This window comes from Elaeis guineensis, chromosome 10 (assembly GCF_000442705.2).
Source record: "Elaeis guineensis isolate ETL-2024a chromosome 10, EG11, whole genome shotgun sequence".
Taxonomy (NCBI): Eukaryota; Viridiplantae; Streptophyta; class Magnoliopsida; order Arecales; family Arecaceae; genus Elaeis; species Elaeis guineensis.
Genome location: NC_026002.2, coordinates 52,222,960 through 52,235,912, shown reverse-complemented (window position 1 = coordinate 52,235,912; position 12,953 = coordinate 52,222,960). Strand labels below are relative to the sequence as shown.

General features: G+C 44.2%; 1 protein-coding gene across 1 annotated transcript; it reads right to left on the bottom strand.

The window, feature by feature from the left end:
* Window positions 1-1,010: 1,010 nt before the first annotated feature.
* LOC105034703 (uncharacterized) lies at window positions 1,011-7,681 on the bottom strand. Its single transcript, XM_010909955.4, has 3 exons — window positions 7,513-7,681; window positions 4,591-4,907; window positions 1,011-1,408 (listed from the first exon to the last, which is right to left on the bottom strand). Exons 1-3 carry the CDS (start codon window positions 7,625-7,627, stop codon window positions 1,214-1,216), a joined length of 627 nt encoding a protein of 208 aa, XP_010908257.3. The 5' UTR covers window positions 7,628-7,681; the 3' UTR covers window positions 1,011-1,213.
* Between the last annotated feature and the right edge of the window lie 5,272 nt (window positions 7,682-12,953).

Here is a 12,953-nt window from a genome sequence, read left to right as displayed (position 1 = left end):
GTATTACTGCTTAATCCAAGTGTACAATACATTTTCTTTTTCTTAGATTTCTGGTAGTCAAGATGGGAGTGGAGGAATAAGCAAGGTCAAATATTTGGAAACGACAAGATTTGAATGCAGGACATCCTATGGAAGAAGGCTGCAAATGCAACTGCTCGGTACAACAAATCAGACTCTAATTACTTCACCTAGCTGCTCTTATCAATGGTTCATGGCCTCATTCTTGGGTGCCAGTGAATTGGAATTAAGCTAACTTCTCTATAACTGACTCACTGTAAATTGCAAGGTTGAAATGCCCATTCCCTGATGTTCCTACAATCCCCAAACTCATTAATTCATGATTTTTCTCAGAGACTGTAAACTCCAAAAGATGTTAATATATAATTTTCTCTAAAGTATGAGAGACCACAACTTCCAAAACTTAGGAGGATCTAGCATGTCCTCGGGAGGTTGCTAATATAATACTTCTTATGCTTATTGTGTTACTGCAAGCAAAACCAAAGAATTCCGAAACCATGCAGAACTTGCAGAGGAGTCAAAATTAGCAAGCCAGTCTGCTAGACTATTACCATGGTGTGAGACATGAGATACCCTCATCTCCAGGAGTAAAACCAGCCAAGATTATATCTGAAGCAAACATGGATTATAGATAATAGAAGATCTTCGGCGAAGCCAAACTATGACAGTGACATGATCCCTCTCAATCCACAATTTCAAAACCTGTAATGAAAGAAAGCATATATAATGTCCATCTGAGCAGCATATAGCGCTGCTCAGATGACTGAAACCCCGGAGTCCCGGACTAACCAACCCCATCATCCCAAAGGATGAATGTTATGCATTATCACCATATGGTCAGTTCAGAACTGGGGCCAACGCCCTAGAAATAACCCAGAGTAGAACCCTGGATGTTAGCAATAAGATGGTAGAAATCTTCTCTCTTTAATCATAGCACCATCCATCTGTTGATTTCACAAAAAGAAAGACAAAAACAAAGAAAAGAAAAAAGATCCACCCAGAAAACCATATAATGCATGAGATATGTAGTGTCCACGGATGACATGGTCATAATATTCTTAGAGTCGACAGAAACCTATACAATAGTCATTAGTGATATAAAGCTGAACCAGCAATGTCGACCATTTGAAACCTTTAACAAATAACTTGCTGATAATACATTGTTTCCCTCCAAATATTCCATGCTTCCCAAACCTCATATGCTTCCTATGCTCCAAATTGCCATGCTAGAACCTGCCATGATGGCATCCACGGAACATCCCATGACAATGATGGCATCCATGGGGCATCCCATGACCATGATGATGATACGCATGAGTGATAGAGTGAGCCCCGTAAGCAGCAGCCGCACCCCCAGGTATCGGTGCTCCCATGCTACTAGCTCCATGACCTGGATATAGAGTTTCCAAATTAATGAAATTAAAATACTAGAAATTCAACTTTATTTTGCATCAAAAAAAAAAAAAAGAAATTCGAGTTTATTTTAGGTGGAAAAAAAGGCATATTATCACTAAAGGCTCTTAAAGTTCTTCTCTTTCCAAGTTACATGTGATGGCCCGATCCGAGTAATAAATCCCAGCCCACAAAGCCCAAACAAAAAAAAAAATAGAGGAGAAGACTCCGAAGGGAGTCTTCTTTCTCCGTTCACCGGCTCTCAATCGGAGTCGAAAAAGAGCCCCCTCTGGCTCTATTTAAGGAGGAGATCCCTCCTCTCTCTTTTCCACCAAAGACCCGAGACCCAGTCGGCGGCAATCGCCGGAAAACCACCACGGAGACCCGTCCCTGTGCCCGTCCAATTGCTCGTCGGAAAAGCCTCGCCAGCATCGGAGGTAAGCCTCCTCCCCTTCTTCTCTTCTCCCCTTTCCTTCCCATGCCTGTGTGCACGCTCGCCGGCGACCGGAGTCGCCGGATTTTATTGCGGAAGAAACCTTTATTTTTACCATTTTTCTTCGATTTTCCGACGCCCGTGGTCACCGCCGACCACCGGTTTGGTCCCTCCGGGCCATGGGATCGTCGGCCCTTGTCGCCGGCCACCGCCATGCCGGCTGCGGCCCTTGGTCGGCCGAGCAAAGGAGGGGACCACCTCGTCCCCTGTTTCGGCCCAAGTTAAAACCGAGAAGAAGAAAAGAAGAAGAAGGAAAAGAAAAGAAAAAGAAAAAGAAAAAAAAAAAGAAAAAGAAAAGAAAGAAAATATAAAATAAATAAATAATGATATAAATAATAAAATATGAGAAAGAGAGTTTCTCTCTCTTCCCTCTCTCCCTTCAACCTGAACTAGTATTTTCTCTCTCTAGAATTGAACTTTCTCTCTCTAGAATTCTCTCTCTAGATTATTTCTCTCTCCTAAGATTTTCTAGAATTTTGAGAAGAATGATGATGAATTTAAATGATCCTAGTGATGGATTTTTGATCTGGGATCACCGGACGGTACACTGACACCCACTTTGATCATATTAGGTATTTTTAAGATTCTATTTTTCATGATTTTATTGAATTATCCACATGATAATCTTAGCATGATTTGATCTGATCAATCGAATTTGTTGAATCATATCGTCTGAGGAGTCCAAGATGAATTTTCTCTCTCTAAAATTTTCTCTCTCTAAAGCCATTTCTCTCTCGATCGATTTCTCTCTCTTGATCGATTTATCAATGAAATTTTTTTTTTAATATTTCTGATCTGATGATGAATCTTGATCCATGATTGTTGGGTAGTGTATTGGCACCCACCTTGATCAGACCATGAATCTTTAGATTTGATCATCCATGATCCCGATCTAGTCATAACTTGATTTGAACATGTTGATTTCACCAATCGAGATATTAGACCAATCGTAATGTTGGATTGTGTCACCTGATCAATTCGAATTGTACCTCATGAATTCTCTCTCCTCTAATTGTCTCTCTCTACTTGATTTTATGAAATCGATGAAGAAACCTCGGTCCTATCACTTTGAATCCGATTTGATCTGATAGTCAAATTTTGAATCTTTTAGATTCTAATTAGATTTTGATTAAATGAAATTAGATGATCGGACCCAATCTAAACTGTTGAAATATGGTATTCGTATTCTTTCTAATTATTGAAATTGATTCTGTATAGGATTGTGGATGTTTGATCATGGGATATCGCAATATGATCTACGAACAGAATTTTTAGAAAAAAAATTTATAGAATTATATGAATTTATTGGAATGTGTTCGAGGTAAGTAATGTTTCACTTTTTCTAGATTTATCGATAAATTATAATGTATTTTTCTGACATGATTTGTGAAACGATGCATGAATTGAATGAATGGTATTTTGTTATGAAAATATCTTATTTGAAATGTTATGATGAAGCATGAGTGAACATATTGACTCCATGATGCATTATATTGATTGATTTCGATACTACATATTCATATGTTTTCTTATCGAAATTAGAATATGAAACATGATTTATGAAGAATTCTGATATAAGAACAATATGAATTGACAACCTGACTATGTAAAGGACCCCGCCAATGGGGGCATATACGTTGGCAATTGATTTGTCCTAAGGGTTTACGTCGCTAGAGAGACCAGCGACAAACCGCCAGAGAGACCAGCGGTTCCGAAGGACTTTGCTGCCAGATGATTCGCAGCTCACCGCAAAAAGATACGCGGTGTTATGACCCTGCCACAAGAAAAATGTGGTCATAGCTCATGGTTGACGAAAAAATTGAAGAACGAAAGAAATTGAAATCTCGAAAGAAACTTAAATTTCAAAAAAAGAAATGAATTAGGCATGAATCATATTGCATAATTAGAAATTGATTTCGAATTAATGAACTTTATATACTTATTTTCTATAAATGATTATTTACTTAAATACCTGATGAAATCTGTTGAGAAGTGATCATTGCTTACTGGGTTGTCTAGTTCATTACCTCCTATTTTACTGTTTTTACAGATGTTGAGGAATTAAGATGATACAAGATATGAATGGAAGAGTGATCAGAAGCAGAATCTCTATACTTTTATTTTCGATTGAAAGTCTTATTGAATTTGATGTAAGGACTATGAATCATTGTTGAATTTATTGAGACATTAAAAAAAAAATTTAGGTCGTTATATTTTGGATTTAAATTATTGACTAATTATTCCGCTGTTGTTTTAGGATAGTATGATGAGATGCCTTGCATGCTTATGGGAAGAGTTTTCTATGAGTCTGCGGTGGTTGCCATGACCTTCGATTCACAATCTCGGGTCGGGAGTGTGATATTATATATTCGATAAAATAGGGAATAAGAAAAAGGGCACATATAGCTAATAAAAAACAGCAACTTTTCCTTGGTATTTTGGTTGTTGAAGTTGATGGTGGTGATAGTGCTGTATAGAAGCGACAAATATCTTCAATAACGTTAGAAGTGCTTTACAGCCATGAAGAAATTGAGCAATTTATTATTAGCATATAGAAGATTGATTGATTTACACTACCAAAATAGCGCAAAAAGAGGCCCACCATATGATTTCTGATGATTGAACAAGGGCAGCAAACAGATCAAGAAGTGTTAGAAAAAATAGTATAGATGCCGTATGACGAATACCATGCCATGGACGAACACAAGGACCAGCACCCGGAAAACCTGCTGCTGGGCATCCATCTGCCGGCAGGTATCCACCGGCAGGTGGATATCGAGATGGTGGGCATCCATAAGGGGGATATCCTGGTGGAGGGTAGCCGTACGGTGCATATGGGCCAGCTGCTGGAGGATATCCTGGTGGTGGGTATGCCACAAGTGGGGGGGGGGATAGGGACACTCAACAGGGTATCCCGTTTGATGTCCCACAAGCCCATATGTGATGTTTGATAAAAGCCCTTTGTCACAGGTTTCTCCACCTTCCATTTTCTCTACCAAGATGGCTGCAGGAGAAGCGACAAAGAACAGAGATTAAGGATTATTCTGAAAATGAGATTAAGTATTATCCTGAAAATGACATGTCAAACATATTTCAGCAAACCTTCAGCTCCACCAAGAACAACTAAATACAGACCCAAATGATTTACGAGCACAAATTGTTCAACTAAGTCCAAGACTAATTAAAAAAAAAAAAAAATCATGGTCCATTTTCTTATCAGAATTTTGATCAGCATGTGACATATGCCATATATATCCCATAAGAAAGCAACACAAAGACCGATTAGACATAGTGTACTCAAATTATTCAGGAATGTAAACTTAGCATATATTCTTGACTAGAACAGCCCAGCAGCTTGCCAGGTCATTAACTTGTTTTGGCGAACAATAAATTCTTGAGGTCTTTCTCATGGGAGCTGTATAGTACATTCCGATGCAATGACAACATGAAGAGGCCATCACATATTGATGTGCATATTTGACACTGCAATATGTCAACTAGTCTCATTAAAATCTACAGTATTATGGACTAGTAAAACAATAGCGTTAGAAAAAACTGCATATACTCTGGTACAGAATCTTTTTGTTTCTTTATTTATTTTGAGGGTGTGTGTGTGTGATTTTAATATGTTATTAATCGCATATGTAACCAGCAAACACTCCATTCTTTCCTACATTCTTTCCTACAGCAATATGTTTGAGACTCTGCTTTATTAATGAACAGATATATAGAAGTAACTAACAGGCCATAAATACAAAATTCTGTGTTCATCAAGGCTTTTACCTTATTTTCTTGATTTCATAAAGTGTTAGCTTGAAATCATGCAGCCATATGATCATTAAAGACCAACAAGTAAAACAGAACAGCATGAAAATTCTGGTTCTGATTTATCAACGGCTGCAATGATTACTTCGAAGGAATGGAATATTTAAGGTAACTTATAGCTAGCAATGAACAAAAAGCAAAATCCTATAAAAAAGTAAAGTTACCACTTTTTCAATGAGAAAAGTAGGGTCCAAGAACATAAAAAATTAGTTTAAATAATCTCAGGAACAAGCCATCTAACCAAACATTTCTAGAAAAAAAATCACAGAGGAAGAAAAAGAAAGCTTGCTATCACCAAAATAGGATAATCACAAAAGTTGGTGCAAAATATGTACGTGAATTTGCTGATGCCTGACATCTATTTTGTTGCAGGTATTATATTACTTATAATAAATAAATAATATCGACACTTGGATTATTTTCATCACTATATGTTCTCCATCTATGGGCATCTTGAAAAGTAAAACAATATCCCATTCTCACTTTCTTCTCTGTACAGTTTTAAATTCCAATTGCATGCATGCATACATAAGATGGAATATCTAATCAATCTTGAACTTCGAATACTTAATGAACATGTCTATTTATAGGTGACTAAAAAAAGAAAGAATAATGAAGAGATGCATGTGACTGAGGCTTTCTATTCGATCATTTCTGGGTTTATTTCTCGGTGCTTTTTGTGCTCTGTATGCTTGGATGCATGTGCAAGTTTGTGCATGTGTCCATGAGTGGAGTTCTCGAATCTGTTTCCATATAACGGTCAAAAATTACCTGAAGGTAGTGCAACGCATGTCTCTAACCTATAAATTTTAAATTAAATTTTAATATTAATTTTATTATATCATTTGATTGTTAATTTAATTAAATTGTAATCAGCTCTCATGAAAAATGGATTTTATCATGGATCCCTAACAGAAAGTTGAAGTTAAGTCGTAACCAGGGTGTAACATAATAATTTATAAAGCATCCTCCACCACCTATTCTATGGCTTTTGGCTTCATTTAGACATCTCTTCCCAATGCAAGGTCGCTCATATTACCCTACATCAAAACACTTTATTAAGTCTTAACCAATCTTGGGGAGCCCACTCTAACCCCCTCAAACACAAGAGGAATGAGAACGATTCTCCAATTCTAAATATTACTTGGGTTCGTCGATCCCTATCATCAGTATCCCAAATCCCATGTGACAGGATTCGAGAAGTCATGTCTCTATCATTACTACACCAAATGCAAAAAATTAATCCGCCACCATCTCCGAGCATACCACCGCTGTACCACCCAAATAATTTGAAAATCATCACAGTCCTCCACTTAATAAATTTCAAGCCCAATTCATCTAACGCAAAGCAAACTCCTAAAATAACAACTAACCTAACATCATTTTTTTATAGAAATTAATAATGGATTAAGCAGCTATAAAAAAACACCGATCGTTACAACAAATCTTTTTTTGATTAATTCTTTTGTTAGGTTTTTAATTATTAATTTCTAATGCCGTATCCAAATTCCAAAGCAAAAATCCCAGCTTTCTCCCTTTTTTTTATTGAAATCCAGCTTTTTGATTACCGACAACAAACTCCAACATAGGAGAACAAAATAGAACGACAATACACGAGATTTCAGCAGTTTTTGTAAGTAGAGAATCGCCACTTAATGCTCAAATACATGGAAACAACAAAAACAAATGATTGGATTCAGCATATAATCGATTATAAAAATCTAAATAAACAACAGATAGTATAAAGGTGAAAAAAACATAATTTGGCGGACGAAAAACCACACCTTTTGTCGGAGAACGATCGCTAAAAATTCCGGAACGACGAAGATGAGAGAACGATAGAGATTGGAAGGATCTATAGAGATTAGAGCGACGAGGGGTTTTTTTGTTCGTGTGCATATGTAGACGGGATTATTTAACCATGGAACGCGTGCCGCAAACGCGATGGCTTACGTGGAGAAAGCCTTCGGATATTTTCACAAGACGGAGTGGAATGTGGCTGCGTGTCGATGTGCGAGTGATTTTCTATGGAGACAAGAAGCATCGTACAATACAGGGTGACCCATGTCATTCGAAGAAGCTAATGGTTTGAGACTAATGCGTCACCATGGACAAAATAGGGATTTTTTATTAAAATTATTTTTTTAATATTTACTTTTCAACCTATATCTTTTTTAATATATTTAAAAATTGAAACAGCATGTCCAACATATGATTTTCAATTAGATGGATAAAAAATTTAAATTTTAAAATTATTTAAAATTTAAAATTGAAACGTATATTGAACATGCGGTTTCAATTTTCAAGATGAAATCGCATCTTCAAGATGCGATTTTTTTTTTCTTTCATTTTGGAATATCATTAATTTTTTTTTCATTTTTGGCTTTATATCGATCCGAAGGACTTCGTCGGAACTGAAAAGGGAGGGGAGGGAGACCGTCAGTCGGCTGGGACAGTGGCTGGGTGACGGGGGGTGGTGACCTGCGGCATCGAGGGATGCATGGGGTGCGAGTACAGCGGCTGGGGGAAGGTGAAGGGGGTTCTGGGGGGGTGGAGGGCGGCTTTTGTGTTCGTCCGGACAAACACCGGGGCCCGAGGGGAGGGGAGGGGGATCTTCGTCATGTGGGGCTAAGGGCGAATGGTGAGTGTGGTGCGGACAATGGTGGGGCAGGGCTGCAACGGGTGTGGCATGGAGGGCCGTGGTGAGTGCCTCGCAAGGGGAGAGGGAGGTGGCCATGGCAACGGGGTGGAACATGCATGGGGCCCACGGCAGACTAGATTGAGGATGGCGATAGGGTGAGGCCGTAGGTGGCACGCAGGAGGGGGATGGGTGCGGGTCGGTCGAGAGGTCGGAGGAAAGAGGTAATGAAGAAAAAAAAAGATAAATAAAAAAAGATAAATAATAAAATATTTTTATTTTATTTATAATAAAAAATATTATATGATTAATGTTGGGTATAAAATACCCTCAGTCGAAGTTCTTAACAGGATTGACCCTCCCAAGACTCCTCCAGCTTTCGACCGCAGATGGTATCTCTCCGGACTTCTCCAACAGTCGGATCCCCATAGTGCTGACTGAATTCTCCCGACGGACGAACTCCCACTACACCACCCGAGCTCCTTCAACATGAGTTACCCCAATTATCTATTAAACCGCCCTAAGCGCTCACTAAGCTCCACCGCCAGCCGACTTTCTACGACTATTAGCTGTTCCCCGAATCCCTTCCAGACTTCTTCCAACCATGTTCAACTCCAATCCGAACTACCCCGGACTTCGCCAACGGCTGAACTTCTCCAACGGTAGATTCCTACAACTACCAGATTTCAGTCCGGACTCCTATGGGAGCCAGATCTCATCCCCGACCTCGACTGCGGAAAGACTTCGCCCGGACTCCTACGGGAGCCGGGCTCCATCCTCGACCCCGATTGCTGGTAAACTTCGTCCGGACTCCTAAGGGAGCCAGACTTCACCCCTGACTTTGATTGCAGGTAGACTTCGCCCGGGCTTCTACGGAAGCCAGATCTCGTCTCCAGCTCCAGCTGCGGGAAGACTCCGCCTGGACTCTTACGGGAGCCGGGCCTCGTTCTCAATTTCGGCTGCACAAGGACTTCGCCCAGACTCCTACGGGAGCCGGGCTCCACCCACGACTTCGCTTATAGGTAAACTTCGTCCGGACTCCTAAGGGAGCCGGACTTCATCCTTGACTTTGATTGCAGGTAGACTCAGCCCGGACTCTTATGGGAGCCGGATCTCGTTCCCGACCACGACTGCGGAAAGACTTCGCCCGGACTCCTACGGGAGCCGGGCTCCGTCCTCGACCCCGATTGCTGGTAAACTTCGTCCGGACTCCTAAGGGAGCCGGACTTCACCCCTGACTTTGATTGCAGGTAGACTTCGCCCGGGCTCCTACGGGAGCCGGATCTCGTCCCCGACCTCGACTGTGGAAAGGCTTCGCCCGGACTCCTATGGGAGCCGGGCTCCGTCCTCGACCCCGATTGCTGATAAACTTCGTCCGGACTCCTAAGGGAGCCGGACTTCACCCCTAACTTTGATTGTAGGTAGACTTCGCCCGGACTCCTACGGGAGCCGGATCTCGTCCCCGACCTCGACTGCGGAAAGGCTTCGCCCGGACTCCTACGGGAGCCGGGCTCCATCCTCGACCCCGATTGCTGGTAAACTTCGTCCGGACTCCTAAGGGAGCCGGACTTCACCCCTGACTTTGATTGCAGGTAGACTTCGCCCGGGCTCCTACGGGAGCCGGATCTCGTCCCTGACCTCGACTGCGGAAAGGCTTCGCCTGGACTCCTACGGGAGCCGAGCTCCGTCCTCGACCCCGATTGCTGGTAAACGTCGTCCGGACTCCTAAGGGAGCCGGACTTCACCCTTGACTTTGATTGCAGGTAGACTTCGCCCGGGCTCCTACGGGAGCCGTATCTCGTCCCCGACCTTGACTGTGGAAAGACTTCACCCAGACTCCTACGGGAGCCGGGCTCCGTCCTCGACCTCGATTGCTGGTAAACTTCGTCTGGACTCCTACGGGAGCCGGACTTCGCCCCTGACTTTAATTGCAGGTAGACTTTGCCCAGACTCCTACGGGAGCCAGACCTCATCTCCGACTCCGGCTATGGGAAGACTCCGCCCGGACTCCTACGGGAGTCGGACTTCACCCCCGACTTTGACTGAAGGAAGACTCCATCCAGACTCCTGCGAGAGCCGGACTCCGGGCTCCTCTAGAGCGGGTAGCTAACTACCTCTCCCCTCCAGACACTCCAGTCGAGCTTCAGCCGACAGGCCTGCACTCCCTGGCGTGGCTGCAGTAACGGCCACGACTCTGCTCCACTTCCTGCGACGGATTTCGCACGGCTCTATTACTCCCTGGCCAACCGCTATGATGCTCACGATCCTGGTCCACTTCCTGAGACGGATACCACGCGATTCTTCCATCCTCTGGCAAGTCACGACAACGGACGCCGCTCCACTCCCCACGACAGACTCCACATGGCATGTCCTGGTGATAGTCACGATTCCACTCCACTACTCTCCGCAACAAACTCCTCCTGACTCTGGGTGGTCCACTGCCAGACGGTTACAGATATCGCTATCAGTCTGTTGCCCTCTCCGCCTATAAAAGAGGGGACCCCAGATACGTTATTCTCTAAGCTCTCATTTTTACCTAGAAACTCTGCTAAAATTTTCGTTCGAGCACTCCATTCTTGTTGAGACAGAAAACTGACTTGAGCGTCGGAGGATCATACCGGAGCAACCCCACCTCCGGTTTAGACTTCTTTTGCAGGTCTCGACGGCGACCTCAACCCCCACAACTCCAGCTTCTCCAGCGCAGGCAGATTTTTGCACCAACAGGATTGGCGCTAGAGGAAGGGGTGTGCCTTCACAGTACCCTTGTTCTTGAAGGAGCGCTTAACAGGACCGCCCCCGAACATCTTTTCCGGCGTCCTCTCTTCCTCCCCCCACTTGGTCTTTGCCCGATGCCTCCCCGCAAGGCGTCCACGCGACGATCCACGGCCTCCACGGCCAGATCTCAGGCTCCGACCTCACCTCCAGTTTCCCAGCCTCCTCCTCCTCCTCCGGTAACGACGGTCGGTGCGGAGCAATTTGATCTGCTGGCGCAGCAGGTCAGAGGCCTCAATGAAGCTGTGTAGGCCATGCAGCAGCAGCAGCAGCAGCAGCTGCAGGCATCAGTGCGCCTGGAAAGAGTGTCACTGGAACACCAGAATCCGATGATAGGGCGGGCCACTTGGGCCAGCCGCCCCATCTTTCCTGGGAAGACGAACCCGAGGGTGGAGAGCCCTCAGTCGGATCACGACTCCACCCCTGGAAGATCTCTACCCCCATTCTGCTAGAGGACCCTCGAGACCCGTAGTCGAGAGGATTTCCTGGACCGAAGGCTCCAGGAGATGAACCGACGGATCGAAGAACTCCTCCACGCTCCCTCCGCTTATGGTGAGGATATTTGCATTAACCCTCCCTTTTCTCAAATGATCATACAGGAACCGATCCCGCCAAACTTCAAACTCCCCCAGTTCGAAAGCTATGACGGGATTTCGGACCCGATTGATCATCTAGAGGCCTTCCGGACGATGGTGCTGCTTCATGGCGCACCCGACGCCATTCTATACCGAGCCTTTCCATCCACCTTGAAGGGAGCGGCGAGAAACTGGTACTCGACGCTGAAGCCGGGTACCATCTTTTCCTTCGATCAGATGAGCCACCAATTTGTGGCCCATTTTGTCAGCAGCCGGCACCCCCGAAAGGGTTCGGAGTCCCTCATCAATATCAAGCAGAGGGAGGGGGAGTCCATTCAGGCCTACATCAACCGTTTCAATGTCGCAGCACTGGAGGTCCGAAATTTGGATCAATCGGTAGCAATGGCCGCTCTGAAGGGCGGCCTTCAGAAGAATGACCTTTTGTTCTCCCTGGAGAAGAAGTACCCCAGGGATTTTGCTGATCTGTTGGCTCGGGCTGAAGGGTACGTCCGAACGGAAGAAGCCTTCAAAATGAAGGATGAGGAGACTGCGAGAGAGCGGCAGGCGGGAGACTCGAATAAGCCCGCAGTCGAAAAAGGGCCGAGAGAAGCTCAGCCACGTTCTCGAACTCCTCCCGAGCACAAGCATGTCCATACTCCTTCCCAGGTACGTAGGCAGAGAAGTCCGGACTACGGAGTTCGACGGAATTCTCCACCGAAAAGATTCCGTAACTACGCCCCCCTCAATGCCTCGAAGACCCAGGTACTGATGGAGGTCAGGGAGCAGCTCCCTAGGCCAGAGAGGATGCGCACACACCCCGGAAAGTGCAACCCCAACAAGTTCTGTCTCTACCATCGCGACCACGGCCACGACACGGAGGAATGCATTCAGCTCCAGGACGAGATCGAGGAGCTCATCAGGCGAGGTCGGCTCGACAGGTTCATTCGACACTGACCTGAAGACAGAGAGGATCGACCAAGGGCCCTACCGCAACCTGAGCCGCCAAGGAGGAAGGAGTAGCCCGGAGATCGGCCTCCAATTGGGACCATCGACTCCATCACCGGGGGACCTCAAGGAGGAGCGGACCTTCCACGACATGGGACTCGAGAAACCTGTAAATGTCTACTCGCGACTTTGCTTTGAATCAAAATTCCTTTCGACTTCGCATGTCTTTACTTTTTAGCATGGACTTGTTACGACTGGGGATAACCCCTTCAAATGATTAAAACAAAGTCATGTT